The sequence below is a fragment of the Leishmania donovani genome, chromosome 19 (assembly GCF_000227135.1).
Source record: "Leishmania donovani BPK282A1 complete genome, chromosome 19".
In the NCBI taxonomy this organism is placed as follows: Eukaryota; Euglenozoa; class Kinetoplastea; order Trypanosomatida; family Trypanosomatidae; genus Leishmania; species Leishmania donovani.
In genome coordinates this window covers 360,542-383,816 of record NC_018246.1, presented here as the reverse complement: position 1 = coordinate 383,816, position 23,275 = coordinate 360,542, and the positions used below count along the sequence as shown (strand labels likewise).

Genomic DNA, 23,275 nt, shown 5'->3' with positions numbered 1-23,275 from the left:
GAGGAGAGTTTCTAGACCTCAACACAGCACTGACAGAGAAAGGAAAAAAAAAAACAAATCACAGCACCGAGTCGGAGAGGAGGGCAGGCAGGCCGGCCGGCCGGCAGGCGCCTCCCGAAGCGATGTAGGAGAACAAGATGGTCCGCTTGGAGAGAAAGCAGCAGCAGCAGCCGTAGAAGCGAGAACAGAAAAAAAGAGTAACAGCAACAACAATGAAAAAGAAAAAGGGAAGGCGAATCGGATGCACACCACAGCAGAGCCAATCTGCCACGCCTTCTTTATATATGTACCCCTCCCCCTTTCTAGAAAAGTTTTGATTGCCACGGGTGACAGGCGACAAACCACAACACCAGCGTACGTACAAGGCGAAGCAGCAGCAGTGCAGACTTACCAGGCAGGACACCGACGGGGGCGCACCAAGCAAGGACAAGCAAGGCAGGATACACGTCGCAACAACATCAATCATAACAATAATAAAAAAAGGAAATCGCGGAGCTTGTCAAGACCCGCGACGACGACGACCGGCACCACCACCAGCACAGCCGACAAGGACGCGCGTGCTCTAGCCAATGATTTTCTGGCTTCCACTGCTCTTTTTTCCTTTTGCTTGGCCTTCCTCTAGCTCAAGTGAAGGCGCTGCCACGCAGGAGAGAGGGGGGAGGGGAGGCACTGCGTTTATAATGACTCCCTCCCACACACACACAAACTGCGAAGGCAGCAAGCGTGGGAGAGGCACAAGACAGGGAAGCAAGAGGGTCAAGCAAGAGATCGTAACTACCACCACCAATGAGGTAGGAACGCACAGCTCGGCCCGTCGCACCCGCTGTGCGCTCGGCCACTAAGAAGGGATAGGGAGGGGGGGGGACGCAGGCACGGTGAGCTTCGGCAGCACAATAACTCTTCTCCCTTAACACGCGTCCGTCTGCGCGCGTCTGTTCAAGAGAGAGGGGTGGGGGCTTTATACGCGTGTGCACGCACGATGATGCTTGTGGCGGCTCGTACTGCAGACGTTTGCGTATGCGTGCGTGCGCGTGAGCACGACGGTCGTCGGTAGAGAAAAAGGGGTGGAGGGTGGGGAGAGGTGATGCTGGAATTAAAAACTCAACAATACAGGCAAATCGATTGACATACGTACGTCTATGTATATTATATCCTTTCCGTGCCCGTGCCACACATCTGTGTGCAGCGCATCATCGCGGCGTAGCGCACGTGCATGGCGGCGCTGGTACGGATCTCCCTCAATGTACAACATCTACATATGCATGTCTGCGGAGAACGAGGGAGAGACATCGCGGTATTCTGCAGTGCCCAGCGAAGCCCCGCATCATCACCGTCTTTACCTTTCTTCTTTTTTTTTTGTTCAGCAGCAGACATTACGTTCAATTCAGGGCAACACAGGACTATCAAGCACAAGTACAGGTGAAACATGTGCGCGCTGGACACCGACTTGAAGCCCAGGCCTAGCAGGCACTGTCCATGGTTCGCTTCGCTCTTCCTCCCCCACCCCTTACGGGGCCTTCTTCCTCGGCGGCGTCCTACGCAGCGCGGCTTCACGTAAAGGAAGCTGCCGCACCGCGTAGTCGAGCTCTTGCTCGAGGCATGCCGCAGATGTAGTGCACTGCGTTACTTCGCGGGCGTCGATGCGGTGCCCAAGCGCGCCTGCAATGTATCACGCAGGCAATATTTCATGTGTTCAGAGGATCTATCACCTCTCAACGGTGCACATGAGCTCCGTCACGCATGCCAGACACGGGGTAGCTGACGAGCAGCGGTGGCGGGGTCTGCCCTACCCCTTCGCGGCTTTACCGCTTTCATGCGAAGAAAACCGTGATGAGGACAAAACACAAACGCGGCGCTGCTTTGCTCGAGCTCAGCGTAACCTCTATGGCGCGGATGAGGCAGACCAAATGAGCGTGTGGGTCGCACCACACACTGTGGCGACCGCTCGAACTCTGGGAAGAGTCTCTCAGACCCGGTGCAGTCCGTGTACTTCTACTATCAGCCAAGAGGAGGGGGTGCGTGAGAAAAAGGTTCAGAGCACGACATGATACCCATGAAGAGAAGGGCGCGAGAGACCCGCTCATCAGCGAGCAGAGAGGCGCTAGAAAGACTTCCGGTGTTCCGCTCCGCCACCACCACCACCACCGTTTTCAATCATGTTTGTGTTTCCTTTTCTTTGCGCTCCTTGTACGATGCAAGCTTCCCCTGGCGAGTAACGCGGCACACGTCCACGTGCGGCAAGGCTCATCGATTTGTTTGTGTGCTTTTTTTTTTCGAGCACACGCGGGTGACGCATGAACAGGAAGGTCGCAGACACGCGCAACTGCTTCACGTCAGCCATGCTCGCATGCCCACGTACGACTCAGATTCGCCAGGTGCAGTCGGGGTAACTGTCGCCTCGACTTTTCGGACATTTTTCGTTTGCCTCTACTTCAACCCTTTCGCCTTTTTTACCCGTTTCCCTTTGTTGTACACGCCCTTATTTCTATGTGCGTGCTTGGCACGGTGATACGGGCACGAGTGCCACCTTATCGAACATCTCAGCGCACACGCACAGGCCTTCAACACACGTCGTCAACCTTCCTCTCCTCCCTCTCAAAAAAAGAAAGCCAGCCACTAACAAACTACCAACAACCAGGTGACCGTGTGCTGAAGCGTGGGCACCCACATATACGACACGGCGCGCCTTCTCTGCAACGCTGCAGTGGCAGCGCAGAAGGCTATGCCTGCTATCCATCCCTCTCGCCTTCAGCTCGCGCCTTCTCTTTCCCGCTCTCCCGCTCTCCTCGCATCTCGCCTTACAAGACGAGACACTGCCGTCGCCACAGACACTACCACAAACAGGGAGGGGAGGGGCCAGAGCGCGAAAAATGACGTGCAACGGTGATCGTTCACGACGCTTCAAGCAGAGATGATACTCATCGCACCGAATTCGTCGACACCCCAGAGAAAAAAAAAACGCAACCACACACAGGGGGAGGCAGACGAGGGACCGGATCTACAAATCCGTGTAATCGACCGGCGCCGCCTTTTCCGGTATCCGTGTCTTCATGTACTTGGCGAGATACGCGTCGATTTCGGCGCTCGTCTTACCACTCGCCGACTCGCACTTGTACAGCTCTATCTCCACGCGCAGGTTCGACAAACTTGGCACCTTCTTCTCCTTGCAGCCCTCCTTCCCGTAGCCGAGCTGGTAGGGCACGTGGAGGTACCACCGGTCACCTTCGCGCATCAGCTGCATCGCCTCAGCCATGCCAGGGATCAGCTGCGACGGCGAGCGCCGCACCGGGTAGGGGTGGTGGCGCGTGCTCTCCACAATGCCGGGAAAGCGGTAGTGGATCGTATAATGCATCTCACACTTGTCCTCCGCCGCCGGGGCACGGTCGCCGAAGCCGCGACGCTCGATTGTGAAGAGGAGCCCAGAAGGCAGCGCGGACACGTTCGGCTGCTTTGCAATGCGCTCCAGGTAGTTGACCGCCGCGTACGTGCGCACGCGGTTCACTTCCTCCGACCAGTAGCTGGCCTCGACGCTCAGCACGCAGAGTGTCAGCAGCAGCGTGGCGGCAGTGGCGAGCACGCTGTGCAGAGAGGAGAAGCGAGTCATGTAAAAATTACGGGTTACCTAATTAGGGGAGGGGGGAAGGGAGGGGGGGGGGAAGTAGAGTTATCTTTCTTCTGGAAGAAGTGAGGGTATGAACATGCGCCGAACGTAAAGATGCGCGAGGGAATCGAACAACGAGAACGCAGCCAGCCAGCAAGCGAAGTTCCCACTGCAACGATCGATCCATCAGTGATGCATGCGTGTGTTTGTGTGTTGGCGTGGGACACCAAGAGGCCACAGGTTCAGTGCGGAGAGAGAAAACGTGAAGAGGAGCAGACAGAAGAACGGAGCAAAAAGCGGAAAAGAGATGCAGGCAATGCCAACGCGCTGGACATGATGCGTGCGCACTGAAAGAAACGCAGCAGCAACGTGGATGGCACAGTTGCGATCAGCCGTACCATCGGGGCCCCCCTCTTCTTCCTCCTCCCCCCCCCCGAAAAGGAGAGAAGGAAAAGAGGTAGTACACATCATCTAGCCGCTGCTCACGTACACGAACGCACGAGAGGGAGAGGGGGAGGGAGAGAAAGAGGTAACTCTGCCTGTGTGCTGCTGCGCACTACCCGCGCTTCAGCTTGTCCGTCAGCCTGTTGGTGGGCTGCATGGAAGCAAGACAGGGCTAGCTGTGATTCAAACGCAGGGAGCGTTCTGCAGCATCTCTCTTTTTTTCTTGATACATCAGCGGAGACAGCTCGGCCGTTCTCCGACCGAAAAAAACAACGGGGGCTATAGCACAGCAGCGGGCTGACATAGGCGACGTGTGCTGTGCTGCAGCTTCAGAATCCTGCCGCTCATCTGCAGGACACCTCTGCTCCTTCGGTGCATCGCAGCCGCATTGTTGTCGCGATGGTGCCGCCCACCATGACTGGTGTTGCGCCTCGCCAGGGTCCGGTACACGACAAGACGCACGCGTCGCCTCTAGGCGGACGCCGGCACAGTGCGTCCTGCACTGTTGATCGGCACCTGCTTCGCTTCGAGCGTCACGTCCATCCTCCACATGCTAAAGAAGATACCGTTGATCTCGAAGTAGATGAAGTACGCCTCATCATGGCCAACGCAGGAGCCGAAGGAGTGTCCTACGATGCAGTGCCACTGTCCGCCGTACTTGACGTCCAGCTCCTTCTTGATGAACTGCGCCAGATCGGTTTGCTCGCGCAGCTTCAAGGTGAAGAGCGCGTGCGCGGCGCAGTCGGCGCAGTCTTGCTGCATGTCCACCGGCATTGCGGACTCCTTTATAAGCACCCTTGTGCCAGACATCACGACCGCCAACTAAAAAAAAAGGTGTGTGATAGAGAGCAAGAGAGCGGGTGAGCGACGGTGGAAAGCCGACGTGTGCACGTCGGTGTGCGTGTGTGGTGCTGTCAGGTGAGCAACCGATGCCTATCTTGTGTAGAGGCCTTTGGAGTTGAGTGGATGGTGAAGGGGGGGGGCGGGAGAGAGGAGGCCGTTGATGAACTCATAGCGAGAGAGGGAGAGCTTGAAAGAAGGAGATGGCGGGACTACCCGCTTAGCCGGGTCCCCTTCCCTTCCTCCTCTCCACGCCAAAGCCTTCCATAAGCCAGCGGTATCCACAGAGCGCCACACACCACACGCATTCATCACAGGGACGCGAGCGGCTGTTGATCTATGCAGTCTGTGAGCACCCACGAAGGGCGGCAACAAACCAGCATAGAAGAAAAAGGAGGGGCGGGGGCGTGCGTGGCCGGGCCTGGGCTGGTCGGGGCGTCTTGTAATGGCCCATGTGGCAAGCAAAGGTATGGAGTGTGCTGCAGGAGCTTTTATCATTTCCCTCCCAGACACACGCCGGCACCACTTTCATGATACGCCCAGTCTTCTTTTCTCCCTGCCCCTCAACCGCGGTCCCCGCGCACGAGGAGTACGACACTTGCTGAGATGACTCGGACAGAGATGCAGCACCGCCAGAAGGCAGGGACCCCTTACGCGTTAGTTGAGTTCCACGCCGGCGACAATCGTCTCGCCACGCCCGTGCACGTAGAGCCAGCCGTTTTCGACAAACTTGGGGTGCGCCATGATGCTGCCAACCACCAGCGGTGGCACCACCGTCCGTAGTTGAGAAACAGGGTCCACGGTGGACACGGCGCGCGCCGTCTCCTCGAGCTGCTGCACTCGCGCCGCTGATAAAACTACGTGAATACTGCTCGCTTCGGGGTTGCGGCTTTTGACACTCACAACGCCGCGCAGCTCATGCCGGATGCGGGCATCCAGATCCTCTGGCCAGAGGTACTCCGCCAGCTCAGGCGCGTTGCGGTCGTGCTCCAAGGACGGCAAATTGACACCGACAATGCCGTTTGGCAGATCCAAGGCCTCCTCAGAGGAGGCCTGCGAGCGCGACCCCAGCGTTACCTCCGCGGAAGACGTTTCGCTGGAAAAGAACGCAAGGGATTCGCGCGCCTTGTGGACTTTTCGCATCAGAGATGCGGGGTCTGTGAGAGAGGAGTGAAGTAGTTCCAGAGCGGATGCGCCAGCCGCTGCGCTCCTCGTCGATGCATTGGCCACCGCTTGCTCCCCGCCGCGGCGGTCAGCATCCAACACTTCAACGTCGACAGCTGTGGGGGAGGATCGAGTCGCATGGCGAGTCGAACTAGCCCGCCGGCTTCTCTTTCGATTGCTCGATGGCGATGCGGCGCGGTATTGCGAGTGAGGCGTCGAGGAAGGGGCAGCATGCTTCACCTCACCAGCCTCAGACGCTGTGGCCTCGTCGACGCACACAGCAGATTCATCGCGCAGCGCTTCGGCCAACTCTCGTAAAAGTGCCAGCCGCTCGGCGTACGCACTGCCGAGCTTCGATTGCTTGCTCGATAGCTCGTCTTGAAGTTGGCGCACGGCTTTTGGATGCAGTGACTCCAGCGTTGCTTCCATAGGCGCTTGCCCAGCGTTCCCTGTGTCGCCCGTGCCCGCTGCAGCACCGCCCACCCTCAGAGACTCCGCCGCGACTAGCAGCGTCGCGAGATACGCCTGCTGCGCCGCGCAGCGCTCACAATCCCGCTTGTAGTTTTGCTCAGCAACTTGGATCAGCGCAGCGACCATGGCAGGTGTCGGCCGAACGCACGCGTGCTGGGCGGGAGGCGGCGCTGCTGCGGCGCGTTGTTGCCGCCCACTCTCTTCTGCGTCTGGCGGCAACAACGATGGAGAGCTGGGCCACACGCGCCACCACAGTCGCAGTGCACGGTCGCCCTCCAGCTTCTCCTTCGAAGGGGATGAAGGAGGCGATGCCTGACCGAGGAACTGCACGTGCTCCTGCATGCGGACCATCTTTGCCCGCTGCGCTTGCGAGAGAAACGGCGTCTCGTCGGTGGCAACAGCGTTCGCTTGCGACACGGTCACCGAGCGACACCGCTTGGGTGCCTGCGACGGCAACGCTGCCGGACGCTTCTTTTTGCTTGCACTGCTCATTACTTTAGTCCCACAGTTCACGGGTGCGACAAGCGGGGGCAGCGGCGCGGACGGTGACTGCGCTGCGTTGTTGGCGGAAAGCAAACAAACCGACGAGGACACGTAGCGGGCGATTGGTGCGCCTGCCGGAGTGGGGCAGGGGACGAAGTAAGCGCCGTTATAGGTCTCACTCGACGGTGGTGGCTCTGCCGCTTCTGCTTTGAGCGTCATCCATGAGGGAGGGCATCCGTCGCCCCAGCCGCCTCCACCAGCGCCGCCGGCAGAGCTCACACTGGCGCCTTTAGCGCTGGGGTTCTCCGCCTTGGCTACCGTCGCGGCAGTAGAGAGCGGTGACTGTGAAACGAGAGGCGAATGCTCGCTGAGAGACTGCCGCTGCTGTGCGACTCCACTGCGCTTGTCATCGTCGATGCGCTCCTCCTTGATTCGCACCGACATCGGAGGCACGCCGCGACGCTGTGGCGTCTGACCAGCCTTGCCTCCATCCAGAGTTGCTGTGTCGATGCTCGTCTTCGACTTGCGCACAAATGGAGCCCTGCCCACGCGCATCTTCCGTACACCTCCGCCGTTTCCTGCCGCCACGGCGCCCGCTCGACGCTCGTCTTCGATGCGCGTCACGTGTGCCTTCAGCGTGTGCAGCAGCCGGTAAGGCCCCAGCGCGACAAGCGCCCCGGTCTCCAGTGTGGCCAGCGCGTACTTGTCTTGCAGCGCCTGTATCTGTTCTTCATGTGTGTCGTACAGGGGAATGCCAAGCTTCAGCATGCCGCTGGCTGGGATCGTGTCCGCGCTCGTGTGAAGCACTTCCACCGCGTGGTCGTAGGCGTCTTGTTGACAACGCACTTCAGCTTGGAGGGCGCTCACAAAGTTTGTGAGCACCACTGTGTGATACGCCGAGAAGGTCCATGGCTGCTGCTGCTGCTGCTTCCGTTGCGGCGCACTGGGTGACGAGGGCATGCGAGCGTGGGTTCGTGCCAAAAGACTCAGCTTCAACAACAACGGAAGAAAAAAGGGGGGGGGGGAAGGGCGCCGCTGCTGTTGTTAGATGCTTTCCCCAAACGACGGGCCAGTACGCGTAGGATGAGATGAGGAGGGAGGGAGGTAAGAGGGGGAGGGAGTGATGGATCTAGAAGCTGAGCAGACGAAGAAGAGCATGCGTCGCAACACGCGCCCACATCATCCCTTCCACGGACACCCTGTCCCCACACTTTTTTTTTGCCGCGGCCCACGCACACGCGCGTGTGAGTGTGTATGTGTGCGAAGTATGTGCACGACCGCTTATGTATGGCAGTGGGTTTTCGCGTTGTTTCTCGGTGGTGGTGATGGTGGTGGTGGCAACGAGGACGTGAGGTGCAGCAGGAGTCCAGTTCAAGTGAAGGCAAGCAGAGAGAGAGTTCTTGGTAGGCGGCATTGCAAGCCGAGGGGGCTGAGGCGGCGTGCGAAGGTGGGAGGGAGAGGGGGATGGAAAAGAAAATCGAGGCTGCCGTTAAGTCTCTCAATCCACGCCTACGTACGCCCTGTCAGAAAGTGCACACCATCGCGGTTGCCAAGGGTATCGGATAAGGCGTTGGCCTCCCCCCACACATGGTTCTCACGGATTGAATTCCTTTGGTTTCTTTGCTTTCGGTGAGCGCTGCTCCTTGATCTGAAGCGAAGAAGAAAGAGGCGAGACATGCCTAGCAGAGATACACGACAGTGAAACACACACACACAAACATAAGCCACACCACAAAAGAACATTACTGGTGGCACAGAGTATTGCGCGGGTAGAAGCAGGTGGATTGCGGCAACGAGTGCGCTGCTGCCCACCGTCGAGTCGACCCCACGTAGCAGACATGCCTAGGCTCACCAGAGGGGCACACACCTGCTGAACTGAGCGATGGGCGTGGCAGCGATCACTGCAGCATGTGCCCCTCATCACCAACGCCGTCCGCACCTCCGTGAACTAGGGCGACGCAGTTGGTGTCTGAAAGAGCGCCTTGGCGGACGCGGCGCACGCATCGCGGGTGCTGAAGTCGAGGAGCCTCCCGACTGGCTCCTTCAGAAGCGCTAGCGGCACCTCGGAATCGCGCCACGTCCGTGTCTGAGAGGCAGGCACGTCCCATATAGCCGACGACATGCGCGTCGCGTCGCACTCGAGCAAGAGCTGCTCCAGCGAGCGGATACGTGCTTCGTAGCGGGCCTCGCGGAAAGCGTCGAGAGGGGACACAAAGGGCGCGGCAGCCGCAGTGGAATGACCGCCGCTTGCTTCCCGTGGAATGGCTGCGAGATTGAGCTGGGCGGCCATGGATGCCGCCTCACGCCGTCCCGCTTCGCAGGCATCCCGCAGCAGCGCTACCTGATGTGCGTGGTGCTGTTGCGCGGCAGCGAGTGTTGCTCGAGCAACATCGTCCGATTTTTGCGCCTCGGCGCGTTGCACCCGCATCGTCTCTTCCAGCTCTTCGCAGCGGCGCTGCAGCTCCTGGACCACCTGTTGGGAGCTGGCGAGCTGCAAGATGCGCGCGCGCGCCTCGTCCAGCTCGCCCCGACACTGCTGAAGGGCAATTTCGAGAGAGGGCTTTTCCGCCGTGGCGGTGCTGCTCGTGCTTGACCGGCCTGTGACTCCTCCTTCAGAGACTGCGCCTGCTGCCGTGACCTGCACTTCAGGGGCACGCGCTGCCTCCAGTTCGCGAAGCAGGCGGGCCCTCTCCTGCGCAGCCGACTGCTTTGCTCCCTCGACAGCAGCTTCCGCCGCGGCTTTGGCGGCACCGAGCTCCTGCACCAAGCGCGTAAGCGCGTCAGACTGCGCCTTCTGCTCATTGAGCTCCTCTTCCAGCAGTTGGCACAGTTCCTGCAGCTCTTCCTTGTCGCGCTGTGCTTTGGCCAACGCCTCTTTCTCTGTTTTCACGGAAGCGATTTCGGCGTGCAGACGTGCTATTTCGCTCGCGTGAGCCGCCAGGACGTCTTCGCGAGCAGTGTCCTGCAGCTGCCATCGTTGTTGCTCTTCGCAGCGCTTTTCTGCTGCTTGAACTCGCTCTTGCTCCTCTGCTTTCCGTTCTTGGAGTTGCTCGTGAGTGCGAGACATCTCTGCATGAGCTGCACGGAGCTGCAGCAGCTCAGCTTCCTTGGCCCGCAATGCAGCCCGCAGTTCCGCGCAGGCGGCCGAGGCTTCCGCCGCAGCTTCGGAGGAGTTCTGAGCTAACTGACTCTGCTGAGTCACTGCTGTGGCTGGCTCCGCTTGCAGACGGGTCAGCTCCGTCTGAAGCTCGTCATTGCGGGTCTGCAGCGCTGCCTGTGCCGCGTCGCTGCACTGCCGCGCGCTCTCTGCCTGCTGCTCCCGTTTCTCGGCAGCGGCACAGGCGGCCGCTGCTTCGATCGCTGACTGCTTAGCAGCTTTCAGCTCCGCCTCGCAGGTCTCCAGCTGGCGCTGAAACTCAAGTCGCACCGACTCCAGCTGCACTTGCACCGCGAGTTTGTCATCGTCATCCTCCGTCTTGGCGTCCCCCTTGGCGGCTGCTTGCACTGCTGCAACTCTCAGCTGCTCGAGCTCCGCCTGCATGCTGTGCAGTGACGCCTCGAGGCTGTCTTTCAGTCTCTCCTGCTCCACTGCCTCGCGGCGCACCACCCGCAGCTCTTCCTCCAGCGCCTCAATCTTTGCCGAGGCAGCTTCCAACGTTGGTGCCGGACGCGCTGGGGCATACGGCGCAATAAGGTTGGGCCGAACAAAGAGGCCTTGGCCAGCTGCGCATTTGAAGTAGAAGAGGCCCTTGACTGTTCCATCGTTGCGGCCCTCACACCCGACGAGCTCGACGCCGGCCCACTCACCCTCGGCGAAATCCGTTAGGCCGTAGAAGCGCAGAATCCCGCGGCGTCGCTCCACCTGCGGCGCTACTGGAAGCACCTCAACAAAGGAGTCGATGGGCGGCACCGGCTGTGCGGAGGAGCGATCAGCGCCGAAATGAGACATCGTAGATCGTGTGTGCGCGAAGCGCTTGCATGTGCGTCCTTGTGTGGGCCTGTCTGTTTCGCGTGCGCCCGGGATAAGCGTGCCCCTTTTCTTGTGGAGCTGAGAGCAGACACACCTATGGTGAATGGATGTTGCGCGACGCTAGCACACTGGGGAGTGTATCTGTGTGTGTTTAGGGGGGGGGGGCGACGAGGGTGTACAATATGATGCACCACGTTCTTCCGTGCTCTCCACATGAATAAGTGCCCTGAAGGTGCGTGCACATGCAAACCTGCTCGGGTGAGAGAGAGAAGTATGGATGACTATCTCGTGCTGCTGCTCATGCTTCTGCGACGACGGTGGTGTCGACAACGAGGAGGAAGGAGCAGGGCGACATATCAAGTGAGTGAGAGTGAGGGATAGATATGTGCGGTTTACGCGCGTCTGTACATTCGCACTTGTGCGCTGACGCCGCCGTGCGTGAGTGCACTACAGCGCTGCTCTATGGGAGCACCAGCACATTGCAGCGAATTCCCCACCGAAACCTCTTGACAAGAAGATGGTGAGGAGGAGGGGGTGGGGTGGGGCGGAGGAGACCGAGCCCCTTCTTATCTAGTTGTGCTCTGGCGGGGGTGGTGTGGTGGAAGGGCACTTGCGCGCTGCTTCGCTCAGTATGTCTCGATCGCTGCCCATGTGTCACGCTTGCCACAGACAGACACAGACCCAGACACACGCCTACGCATTCGTCTTCCCGTTTCTTTTCACGTTGCTGAGGTGGGAGGCGACACAGTGATCGGCCCGCCCCCTCCTCTCATGCGCGGAATGCATGCTCAGCCGCGCCGACGCTCCTTATCGGTGTCACCTCGGAAGCAGCGTTGGCTGCGGTGGTGAAGGGATTAGAGTTGCCTCCAGTGCGAGTGGCGCGTGTGCGTTGCTGACGGTGCTGGTGCTTCTGCCACTGATCCAAGTCATCGACGCACTGCATCAATGTTGGCGCCACGTAGTAATCCATGAGAACCAGTTTTTGCTCATACAGAGCTACCTTGGCCTCGAGCTGCGCGACATAGGCGTCCCTGTCGTCGCTCTTCTCGTTTCGTTGCTGCATTGCAGTAGGCACGTCGGCATCGCCGCTTCTCCGCACCCGGACGGCGGCTGTGCACAAGTTCGCCAGCCGCTGCGTCAGGGCATCGAGCTTTACATGGAGCGCCTGCGGGAACCGCGCGTCCGTGCGAAGGTCGTCGATGGCAGCTCGCACCGACTGGGGAAGAGAATCGCAGATGTCTGGAGAAGTGGTGTGAGGGGTGGAGAGACCGATCAATCTATTCGCCGACTCGCATCCCTGTACTTCTTGAAGCGTCAAGTGGACGGGTGGATCGCTAATGCTAACTCTGCAATCACAGGATGGCGCTTCATATCGTTGGAGCCGGCGACGCAGCCGCCGCACCTCCTCCTCCAGCACCGACGCGTACACACGCACGGAGGCGATCAGCGCATCGACTTGAGCAGGCGGAGATGCTGGCTCGTGACCGGCATCTGCAGAGGAAGCGTCGTCGTCGTTGTCTGCTCCGCAACGAGCGTGACCAGCTCGCGACGGAGCAGCTACAGAAACCGCAGCAGTGCTGAGCTCGTCGACAGGCGGCAGGTGAGATGCAACAGCCGTTCCAACCTTTCCGGAGCTGTTGATGTCCGTCGTGCTACCGCCATGGAGACGAGGAGAGGCGCACGGTTGCGGCACATTCGCAGAGGGCCTAGGAGAGGGGTGTGGTGGCGTGGAGGTGGCTGAGCTGCTCGATGCTGCTTCGGCTTTCGGTGCAACCCTTTCTTTCGTGTTGTCCGCGACGTTCTTGTGTGTGCGATGGTGCCTACCCACATGTGCGTCCGCTGCGCTCTCAGGCGCGCGCTCCTCTACAGATGCCAGCCAGCCGCGCTGTGCCGTCTGCGATGGCTGGAGACGAGAGAGAAAGGCGAGAGTCGAACGCGTTGCGCGCTGATGGTTAGCAGCGGCGGCGATGCACCCGATCCACGAAAACGAGCGTACAGTAGAGTTTTTCAGAAAGCAACCCATAAAGTCGTCGGCACCGCGCTCGCCCGTGCCTGTGACTCGCGTTCTCATGAGCGATGTCTGAGGATCATGGATGCGGGCGATGATGGTCAACCACCGACTGCGCCGAAGTGCAGCGGCGCGCATTTTCCCTTGCACAGCTGCCGCAGTGACACGGCCATGCTCTTTGACGCCGCCTCTCTTGTGCTCATCATCGCGACGATGGCGGCCCTGCGGCAGAGACCGCATGAAGGCCGAGAGTGCCTCAAATTCGCGCCAGAGTGCGGCACTCGCCCGACACGACGACAAACCATCTGCAGCGCCAGCGGCGCCTGCTTCGCCGTAAGGCGGAGCCGCCCCATATTCGGGTAGCAGCACAAGCGTGAAGTACGCCGCGCTGACGCGTGCCTGCAAGGTTGGCGTCGATGAGTTCGTGTAGCTCCGCAGTCGCAGTGTGAAGAGAACAACGTTCCTGTCCAAATGACGCAGGCGATCCGCCGCGGCGGGCGGCGACGACGGCGACGCTGGCGCGGAGGGAAATGCCGATGTGGCGCTGTCAATGCGGTCGAACCACACCTGTAACCGCTGTCGCACAAGATTCCCCACCTGAACGACGCTCAAGTCGCTGTCAGCGCTCGGTTCCGTCGGAGAGGCGGACCTTGCTATGGTGGAGGTGCATGTGGCAGCCATCGTACTTCTGGGCCGAGGGGCATACACCAGTAAGTTTGCCAGTGGCATCCACGCAATCTGACTCCTCTGCTCTTGCGTGCCATCCGCGGAGGCCGTGACTACATCAGCAGCTAGCACGTCCCCTGCACCCCATCCTTCGTCGTAGTCCACGAGGGAGACATCCACGTCCAGCGGCGGCGATGGTGGGGAGAAGGCGCGACCTTTCACGATCAGCAATGACTCTACAAGGAGCCGATGCAGCGCCGTGAGGTAGAGGGCATCTTTGCGCGTGCCGAGGCGACTGCCGCAGAAGAAAACGGTTTCCGCACGTGCTACCGGCGGTGTGTCGGCATTGCCTGCCCTTACGATCGCGTCCTTCAAATGACGCAGCTTTTCACACAATAAGTTGACGGTGGAGTTGGTGGCGTGGCCATCGGGTGGCCGTCGCCCACGGAGATCGGTTATGTCTACGGAGGCGGCTGAGATGCTTACAAAGCTGGAGGGGATGGGTGACGCTGGAGGGCATCCCGGGGAGGCGGCAGACACACACACCGGCGGATCACCATCGGAGCCGTTGGCGTTCTCGTCCTCCGCAAGGGGGCAGAGAGCGACGCTCCACCGGGCAGCAACGTTACTGCCCAGCAGCGCCTCTCTGTGTGAGAGCCACAGACTCCCCACAGTGAAACTAGTGCTGCTAATGTTTGCCGACGGGACGGCAGGTACGTTGAGGCTCGTGCGCCGAGTGCGGTCGCAACAGAACGATGATGCCGAGGCAGGTGGGGCCGCTGCGGTCTGCACCACGTGGAGGAGGACATCCATGCACAGAGACTGTCGCAGCCACCGGAGAGAGAAAGCTAAGGAAATAACCAGACGGGTGCAGTCGTACGAAGCAGAGAGAGAGCTTATTGTGAGCGTGCGTGCGCCGTTCGAGAGGTTAATGCCCGACACAGCGCAACGACAAGAAGAAGGGTGCCGTCTTTTCGACTTGCCTCATGTGAAGCACGAGCATAGATGCAGCGCAGAGGAGGAGGAAGTGACAAAACACGGTGCATCGGCGATATAGACGAGTGCAGGAGCGGATCGCTCGCCAAACATCCCGTTTCGGAGTTCCGAGTACCATCTAGAAAAGCATGCTTCCTTTCCGCTGCCTATCTTCTCTTTTCGCTATTTCAGAAGACGCATCTGTCACCGTGACGTCACGCAGACCTGAGAGCATCCCTTCCTCTCCGTCCTGTTTCGCGGCTTTCTGGCGGCATAGGGAGCGCACCTCAGTGCGTGGGGAGGAGGGGGTATCCAGGGCCCAGTGCCCACATACACACACTCACACCTGCTTCCTCCCCATCCCTGCCGGTGCCAAGGCACTTCTGGTGATGGTAGCGTCAAGTGCCTACGACGCAGCGGGGTCAGCGCGACTCCTCGCTGCCGACGTCGGCGGCCGTGGTGTGCATGGGGCTGCTTTGGTGCGACCTGCGACAGCGAGCACGTTTGCGCCATCCACATGCCCGGCAACGTGCCAGCGCAACTCGAACGTATCCCACCCGCCCACCCCACTCTCACTGCCCACCGGTGTGCAGCCTGCGAGGCGGGGGCGGGCGGAGTTGGAGACAGAGGCCGCGCTCAGGTCACTGAGTCGGTGCATTGCCGTGACGCGTGTGTCTAGCGCTGCTTGGCAGCGTGCGATAGGGCCCGTGACAGGCCTACAGTAGAGCTGGCCTCGTCTTGTGCGGCGGAGAATGGGGCACCAAGAAGAGCAAAAATAGACGTACTGCGTGACTGATATACACAATCAAAAAAAAAAAACGCACACACCACACACCACACACAACAACGTCCACGTCGGTAAGGCAGATGCAGGAGGGGGTGGGGGCGGAGTTGAATACAACGGCACTTGCGCGCAAAGCCCGCGTGGAGGTGTGCGTGCGGATCGGCGTTGAGGATGGCGGTAAGGGGATGTACAACAAATCAACGGCGGCTCGCTGGTTTCAAGGTGAGGGCATCATTCGTGACAGAGGAGTGAGTGGGGGCTCAAGGGAAGCTGAGTTGGAGAGAAAAGGGCAAGAAGCTGCGAACGTGCGCTGCGGACCCCTTCCGCTTTTGCTTTTCCCATGCGCGCCTACGCATATTCCAGAGAAAGACGTGCGCCAACGAGTAGAGAAGCTCACCTACCGTGCAACCGTTCTTTAGAGAATGATGACGCAGGTTGAAAATGCACACGCGCTTCGAAAGCGGAAAAAAGGGGGGAGGGGGGAGTAAGGTTACAAACAAAACGGAGCAAAGCCAGCACAAAATAACACACACGCACACGCACGCACACGTGCGCCAGCCGGGGTCTGGGCTGGAGGAGGAGATAAGTGCGCAAGACGACAGTAAAGGAGGGCTAGCCACCGCACCGCTGACCCAGCGGGAATGAGGTGGGTGGGCTAAGGAGTTGAGATGATGGTAGTGGTGATGTTGGTATTGGCTGGCAGAAGTGGGGGGGGGGAGGGAAGAAGAGGGTTCAACGCAATACTACTATTGATAAACCAAACACTAAAACACCCAAAAAAGAAAGGGAGAGGGAAAGGGGAGGGGCAGGGAGCGGCATACCAGAGATGATGTAGCCAACGACGATGTCACCGTAGCGGTAAACATATATGCGTGGAATCAAAAATAAGAGACGACGTGGAAGGCATGCCGAAAAAAAAAATACGACACGAAAAAAGCTCTGCTACTCGTTCTCTCGCGCGCACGCAGACACGGAATCAGCACAATGCCGAGTTTGACGATATATATATATATATGCATTTGGTAAACAGAAAAGGACAAGCCCGCGTGCGCTCAGGCACACACGTCAGCTCAAGAAGAACGCCGACAACAAGCAAAAAAAGAAGGATAATGTGTACAACAGCCAGTACTCGCTTTCCATGTCTCCCCTTCCTCTTGCACCCGTTCTCCAACCACGTGGACGCCGTGTGTACGCATACACGCAGAAGAAGAAACACGGGCAGCGAAGAAAAAGAGCGAAGCGAAGCAGTGATGTGCCTGTGCGTGTGTGCGAGAAGGGTGAGGTGGGGAAGCATGCTCGTTGAAAAGCTTCTCTTTGCCAGGCGTAGACATCGTCAGCAAGAGAACGCCCGTGCCACGGCAGCGAGTTTACAACGGACTCTCCCCCCGTGTCTTTGGTCACATACAGAAAACAAACACACACACAGAGAACAGAGATTGAGAGTTAGCAGCACTATTCCAGTCAAGAAACAGTGTGTACAATCTTACCTTGTGTATGCTCCCATGAACGTAGCGGTGTGTGTGTGTGCGTGTGACGTATTCGTCATTCATGCCGTGTGAGGGAGGAGGAAGAGAAGGAGGGGAAGGGGGCAGAGGAACAAGAGGCGCAACAACAGGGCGTTGCCATGTACTCCATTGCGCCCTCGATCCCTCAGCCCCCCTCCCCCTACGTCTCTCTCCGCACCGATCGTTGTGTCTCTCCCTCTCGGCCAGATACACACCCGCAGAATGGACAGAAATACAGTGTCGGCACATGCAAACGAATTAGGGATGTAGATCGGCAAACCAAAACAAGAGAGAAAGCAAGCAACACGCACACAACACACACGCACAAAGAGGGAAAAGCGGCGAGAAGGGGGTGGGGTGGGGAGAGGAAACAAACAACATAGAGTACGCCGTGAAAGGAAACCATGACAGGCACACAGAGGCACATCATCTATTTATGTGTACATGTATAGACGTATATTATGCATGAACCAAAAAAAGAAGGGGGAGGGAGGAGGAGGGAAGGGGGAAAGAAGGAAGCGAATATACGAAAACAACACACACCGCACCAAACAACAACAAGAGGATCGATGTGTCTCGTGCATGTGTCAAGGAATTTCACAAGCGTAACGAAGAAGAATGGGGGGGGGGAAGGGGAAGGGGAAGGAAAGACTAAAGATAGGGGCGAACCCTTAACAGATATGAACAAAAGGGAAGTGTCTGCTGTGCCCTGTTCCCTCTCTGCTTGTGTGTGTGTGTGTGGGTGGGTAAGGGGGGGGGAGTTGTGTATAGTTGTCCTCTGCAGCCGCAGCATCTTCACATGGGAAGGACTACGCTCTCTCGCTTTCTTGTCCACCGCTTCCACTAAACGGGTCTTTCTCTCTACGGAGACCACTCGAGAGGGTGCGCTGCGAAAAATGTATGCGAAGACACCCACCCACCCACACATACCTACACGCATATACACACAGAGGGAGAACGGGTAGAGGAAAACGCCAGCAGCGATTTTTTTCACATCAAAACCACAAACGACAAAACAGCTAAACGAGAGGGAAAGGGAGGAGGGGGAAGGAGGCCGACTTTGGTTAACATCGTAGAGAAGGACACCGCCGAGGAACCCAAGAAATGCAATCATGGCGAAGATGGGTATCAACAGATGTCGTAGATTCCCTCATCTTCCCTGCAAACGCACACGCGCACAAACAAGGCGAAAAAGAAAAGGATGAGAAGACGGCAATGTGGAGATGCTGAGAGATGAGGAAGAGAGGGGGGGGGCGCTGTGTGTGTTGGTCGGATGCATCGATGCTAGGATAGGAGGTACCACAGAGAGAAAAAAAAAAACAAAGGACCCAGAAGATGATGCGCATGTGCACATAGCGCTCCAAAGACGTGGAAGCGGACATACAGGGAGGCGAGAGTGTTGGGATGCCCCTTCTGCTCATCACACAACTGGAACAGGGCGAAAAGGGCGTGAGAACGCTCCCACACCCTTCAACGCCAAACCTGAAGAAAAAACAGAGGGCGAAGCAACGTTGCACTCTCGTCTCTTCTAATGGCCGCTTTATGGTTCCAGAGTCTCTTTTCGGAAGGATTGCCTTTTCCTTGTTCAATGCTTGCCGGCGGCACTACTGCTGTCGCTGTCGTCGTGCGAGATGTACTTCTTCGCCTCTCTCTTGACTGCCTCTCCGTCCACGTTGATGTCGTCGCAGACACGCGCTGCCGGCAGCAGCAAGGAGAGTGGGATGATCAAAATGGGAGCCAGGATGTGGCCCACAAGCAAGAGCATGGGCACGTTGCTGAAGTCGCACGGTGGGGTTGTCACGATGCCCCAGGCGTACTCCATGATCAGCGAGCCGATCGAGGTCGCCATCGTCTCTCCGAGGTTGGCAAAACCAGCCATCAGCGCGTACACCATGCTCTCCGAGCCGCGAGGGCACAGGCGCGAGAGCAGAATCACGACTGGCATCCACGTCAGATAGTAGCACACCTGAAACACAACGGCGTCGCCCATGATGTACATGGCGCGGTCCGGGATGCCAATTGCGATGTTCCAGCGCTTCACCATAATGATATCGAAGACGGAGGCAAGGATCTGCACAGTGGTGGTGACGACAAGAGTCAGCCGGTAGCTGTGCTTGGAGAAGATGTAGTTGAATACGGTGATACCAGCAAGACCACCAACGTTGCCGATGAGGGCACTCACCGTATTGTAGAAGGTGTACGAGAAGTGCGGGCCGCCGGGGAGGCATTCCTCATCAGCGAGGTAGAAGCTGTCGAGCGCGCCAGGCAGCTGCAGATAGAAGACCATCTGCAGATAGCCAAAGACGTTCGCCTTGGCGATGACAAGGGGCAGGGCCCAGAAGGATGCAGCACAGCAGACAACGGAGACAATGACGCAGAGGATCAGCAGACCAAGCGTGTCGGCAAGAATGTTGCCGCACGTCATGGCGACGACGGCGCACGTCATGATTACGCTGTACGCGAAGATCCTCCAGTTACGGCCAAAGACATCCCTGTTGACCTCAAAGACCCCGAAGAGGCATGTGATGGGCTCACCCACGCGAGCGCGCGCCGCCGCTTCGAGGCTCTGTAGGTCCTCATCATCCTGCTCTGCTGTGTCAGCCAGCTCCGTCACCAGGGCACCACTGACCTTCAACCTCTGTCCCTCGTGGGGAGCGACATCCTTCATGGGCATGGTGATGGGCTCCACCTCGGTGCTGGTGCTGCAGGGGCTCTTGTGAGCGAGCTGCATCTGAGCACGCAGCCGAGCCTGCGCTGCTGCCACGTCCATGCCCAGCTCCGCACGCATCTCCGCCTCCAGCGCAAGCGCATCCTCCCAACGCTCCACTCTGTTAGTGCGCTCCTCGTACAGGTTGAAGAAAAAGATCAGCGCACAAACCACCTGCAGGCCGGCAGCGATAAAGATGCCCACCTGTACCATGCTGGAGTCGGACAGCGGTCCCTGGATGGCGGCCGCGATGATGGCACCCACCATGATGAACCACCAGATCCAGCTCACCAGCGCGGCACCAGCCTTGGGCCGACGGCGCATCAGACGACTGTAGAGACCTTCGGAGAGGATATCCACGTTGGCCTTACTGAAGGCAGTAAGGAAGATGAAGGCGCAGGCGGTGTTCGCGGACGATTCCTTGGCAGGCAGCAGACCCAAAATGAGGGCGAAGACGCCGCCGAGCAGACAGGAAGCGAACATGTACCAACGCTTCGTGTACCCGAAGGCGGCGAAGGCGTCGCACAGCATGGCTGTAAAGGCCTTGATGGACCAGCCCATCGAGGTAATGCTGGAGAGGCGCTGATAGCGCAGGCCGCTAATACCGTAGCGGTTCATGAAGAGTGGCTGCTTCGCGTAACCGATAATGCTGTTTGCAATACCCTTACACAGGAGGTAGCAAATACCAAGTGACCCAATGCAACCAGGGCCATAGGAGGTGGCGGCCTCGCTGAAGATGGGGATGTGCTGCATGAAGGGAAGCTTGACGTAGAGGCGACGGGCACCAGGGTGGACATACTCGTCAGAGTACTCGTTATCCACGTCAGCGAGGACCTGTGTATCGGCGTGCCGATTGTGGAGGTTATCATCCGCCTCCTCAAGGTGTGACTCTGACGTCATTGCTAGTTCTTACTGGATAGGGTGAGGCTTATTCGGTGGTGTGTACGTGTGTTTCCGTGGTGGATCAACGCCGATGGCCGGCCTCAAAGAAAGAACAACAAGAAAAAACGTCGAGGAACCGAAATAGAAAGTGCGCCGCTTGCTGCTTTCGCTTTAACTCTCCTTCAACAAGGATGAGGACACCCGAAGTGAGGACGCAGAGTTGGGGAAAAGGTGAGTGTAATAGTGGTCAGTGAGTAGATGAAGGAGAGCAGAAAGGGAAGAGTCCATTTAAACAAGAAAAGAATGATTGAAGGAGAGAGGGCGGCCAAAAGGAGGATACAAATAGAGGAGAAGGCCCGCAGTCAGCATCGACGCGGCACGCGAAGAGGTGAGAATGGGGAGGAGGAGGGATCAAAAGAGTGTGAAGAAAAGAAGGAAGCTCATTGCTTGAAAAGCACGTATATGTGTATGTGCCTGATCGGCAGCAAGCATCGCGCAGCAGAGGGCGCCCTCAGGCTGACGCATTGGGATGCGTTGCGCAGCACTACACCGTGAAGTCTGCTGACCAGGCGAAGGAGAGACGAGCGCCATCCTTCTCTAACAAGGACTGTACACACGCCGTCACGCGCTGGTGGATGAGGCGCAAGAGCGGGAGAATGCACGCCGGCGCCTCTCTTCACCTCTTTCTTTTCCCATTTGGAGTTTAATATCCGGGGGGGGGGAGCATGACAGCCTGTGCACATTGAGGGAGCGGAGATGCGGGAGACAGGGCAGAGGAGGAAGCGGGAGCAGGGGAGAGGACGGCGAGGCTACCGAAGAGCCTCACCGCCGGATTTCCCCCTGCCCCTGTCTCTCGCTGGTCTCCGTGGAAAGGACCGGGAGATCGCCAACGCAGGCAAAACACAAAAGACAAGAATGGAGTCACACTCGACTGCGAGCCTAAACAAGAGAACGCGCAGGGAAGTGAGAGCGGGCACAGAAAAAGGACAACGAGCATCGCGTGGGTGTACTCCTCATGCCGCACCGGCCACGGGCGCGGGCTTCAAGAACGGGATGAGGTAACGCCGCCACTCATCTCGCAGGCCACGGTCCCAGGTGCCACTCTCACCTACGGAGGTCGCTGGGTAAAAGAAGTACCGAAGACGACGTTACGGCCCACCCATGGCGTAAAAACAGAAAGAGAGAAAACAGGGAAAAACATGCGGTGGAGTGTGGTGACGCCACCCGCCTCCGCATCCGCACTCTCGTAGCGACACACACTACATACAGACGCACAGCGACGGCAGTCTTTATGTGGGGGCTAGAGCACAGGGTTGAGATCATCGACAGTCACAGAAAAGTGTGCTCGTCGCTACAGGAGAAGGGAGGGTCACCGGCAACGCAGGACGCGAGAACGGAAGGCGGAGAAGCAGAGGTCGCCGACAGGAGTGTCCACATTTGTGTACACACAAATGCAAGCACACACCGCTCACGAAATGGGTCAATGAAAGGAAAAGCAAACACGCGCCATCCACGGCAGCAGTATTCCCGGGATACGCAGAATGTGTGTAGTCGGCTGAACCGAGGCAACAGGCGGAGCATCACTAACGAATGGAAGATCGAGAGCATCAGCAGAGAGGCTGCGAGAGGGAGGTACGAAAACTCGGGGTCGCGGCAGAGAGAAGTGCGAGAAGGGCGCGACAACATGGGGAGAAGACAGCATGAATGAGATCCGCCTCGCTCTTGCCGACCGCACCAGCACCGCTCTCATTGGGAGGGGCCAAGCATCTAAGCCACGCTCAAGCACGGACTCGCAAAGGCGCCCATGGCCTGCTCGGTGCGCACGCTCACGTACAGGAAGCCGTCGTCCCGCTTGCAGGCGTCGGCGATGTCGCCGACCGCGGCGGTCACCGCCGGGGCGGAGCCCTCGATGGCGAGCGTCACCTTCTTGACGCTGGTGCTGAGCGCCTGGCGCACGGCCGCCTCGAGCTCGGCGACGGTGGCGTCGCGCGGCAGCGCGAGGAAGTGCGCCTTGCTGCCGGCCTTTTCGGCCGCCTCGACAACCACGGCGACGTGGCCGGGGTACTTGGCCTGCAGGCGCGCGCACTCGGCGCGGCGGGCCTCGACAGGGTTGCTGCTGTGATAGGCGCACATGATTTAGAGAACGAGGGCTGTGAGGGAGGGAAAGAAGAGCGAGTATGGCGGTAGGGAGGGAGGCAGGGTGCGCGAGGGGGGCGTGGCGTGGTGTGAATGTCTAGGGCGGAGATGTGAGCAGGTCGCAGAGGAATGTGGAAGCGGAGAGATGGGGGAGAAATTGGTGGGTGAATGGGGGATATCTTGTGGAATACCGCGTATTCGTTGAGGAATGATGCATGTAGCCCGAGCGACCGCGGGCGGACGCGCTTACAGAGGAGGTCAATGCCAGGTGGGAAAGCCGAGTGCAGCCACACGAAGGCCGGCTGTCGAGGACAGCAGTATGGAACAAGAGCGACGAAAGTAGGTACCAGCGCGCAAACGCAGCGATTACTAAATAGGACGCCTCTGTCGTGTGCTCGCCAGGGAGGCGGACGGCACGGAAGAAGCACAGGTTGAGTCACATAGATGATGAAAATGGAAGAGAGACTGACAGAGAGGTAAAAAGAATAAAAAAGAGGAGTAGACCAAGCCGAAGCAACTGGACACATGAAGTGGACCCCAAAGGGTGGGTCGTGGAGCGGGAAAGGGAACAAGAATGAGGGTTGGGAGTGGGGAGAGGGAAAGGGGGTGGGGTAAATGAGCTTGTTGCACACACCCACA

The 23,275-nt window shown here is 58.7% G+C and overlaps 7 protein-coding genes across 7 annotated transcripts; all 7 read right to left on the bottom strand.

Annotated features, from left to right (window-relative positions):
• Window positions 1–2,998: 2,998 nt before the first annotated feature.
• On the bottom strand, window positions 2,999–3,604 carry LDBPK_190920 (peptidyl-prolyl cis-trans isomerase, macrophage infectivity potentiator precursor, putative; the record flags this gene model as incomplete). The annotated part of the gene is made up of 1 exon (XM_003860220.1): window positions 2,999–3,604. The coding sequence occupies one exon, from the start codon at window positions 3,602–3,604 to the stop codon at window positions 2,999–3,001; it is 606 nt and encodes a 201-aa protein (XP_003860268.1).
• Window positions 3,605–4,516: 912 nt separating this feature from the next.
• Window positions 4,517–4,855, bottom strand: LDBPK_190910 (dynein light chain, putative; the record flags this gene model as incomplete). The annotated part of the gene is made up of 1 exon (XM_003860219.1): window positions 4,517–4,855. One exon carries the CDS (start codon window positions 4,853–4,855, stop codon window positions 4,517–4,519), a length of 339 nt encoding a protein of 112 aa, XP_003860267.1.
• Window positions 4,856–5,542: 687 nt separating this feature from the next.
• Window positions 5,543–7,963, bottom strand: LDBPK_190900 (hypothetical protein, conserved; the record flags this gene model as incomplete). The annotated part of the gene is made up of 1 exon (XM_003860218.1): window positions 5,543–7,963. One exon carries the CDS (start codon window positions 7,961–7,963, stop codon window positions 5,543–5,545), a length of 2,421 nt encoding a protein of 806 aa, XP_003860266.1.
• A 988-nt stretch (window positions 7,964–8,951) lies between these two features.
• On the bottom strand, window positions 8,952–10,952 carry LDBPK_190890 (hypothetical protein, conserved; the record flags this gene model as incomplete). The annotated part of the gene is made up of 1 exon (XM_003860217.1): window positions 8,952–10,952. One exon carries the CDS (start codon window positions 10,950–10,952, stop codon window positions 8,952–8,954), a length of 2,001 nt encoding a protein of 666 aa, XP_003860265.1.
• Window positions 10,953–11,742: 790 nt separating this feature from the next.
• Window positions 11,743–14,460, bottom strand: LDBPK_190880 (hypothetical protein, conserved; the record flags this gene model as incomplete). The annotated part of the gene is made up of 1 exon (XM_003860216.1): window positions 11,743–14,460. The coding sequence occupies one exon, from the start codon at window positions 14,458–14,460 to the stop codon at window positions 11,743–11,745; it is 2,718 nt and encodes a 905-aa protein (XP_003860264.1).
• A 4,036-nt stretch (window positions 14,461–18,496) lies between these two features.
• Window positions 18,497–20,518, bottom strand: LDBPK_190870 (folate/biopterin transporter, putative; the record flags this gene model as incomplete). Its single annotated transcript, XM_003860215.1, has 1 exon — window positions 18,497–20,518. The coding sequence occupies one exon, from the start codon at window positions 20,516–20,518 to the stop codon at window positions 18,497–18,499; it is 2,022 nt and encodes a 673-aa protein (XP_003860263.1).
• Window positions 20,519–21,980: 1,462 nt separating this feature from the next.
• Window positions 21,981–22,250, bottom strand: LDBPK_190850 (ATG8/AUT7/APG8/PAZ2, putative; the record flags this gene model as incomplete). Its single annotated transcript, XM_003860214.1, has 1 exon — window positions 21,981–22,250. The coding sequence occupies one exon, from the start codon at window positions 22,248–22,250 to the stop codon at window positions 21,981–21,983; it is 270 nt and encodes an 89-aa protein (XP_003860262.1).
• Between the last annotated feature and the right edge of the window lie 1,025 nt (window positions 22,251–23,275).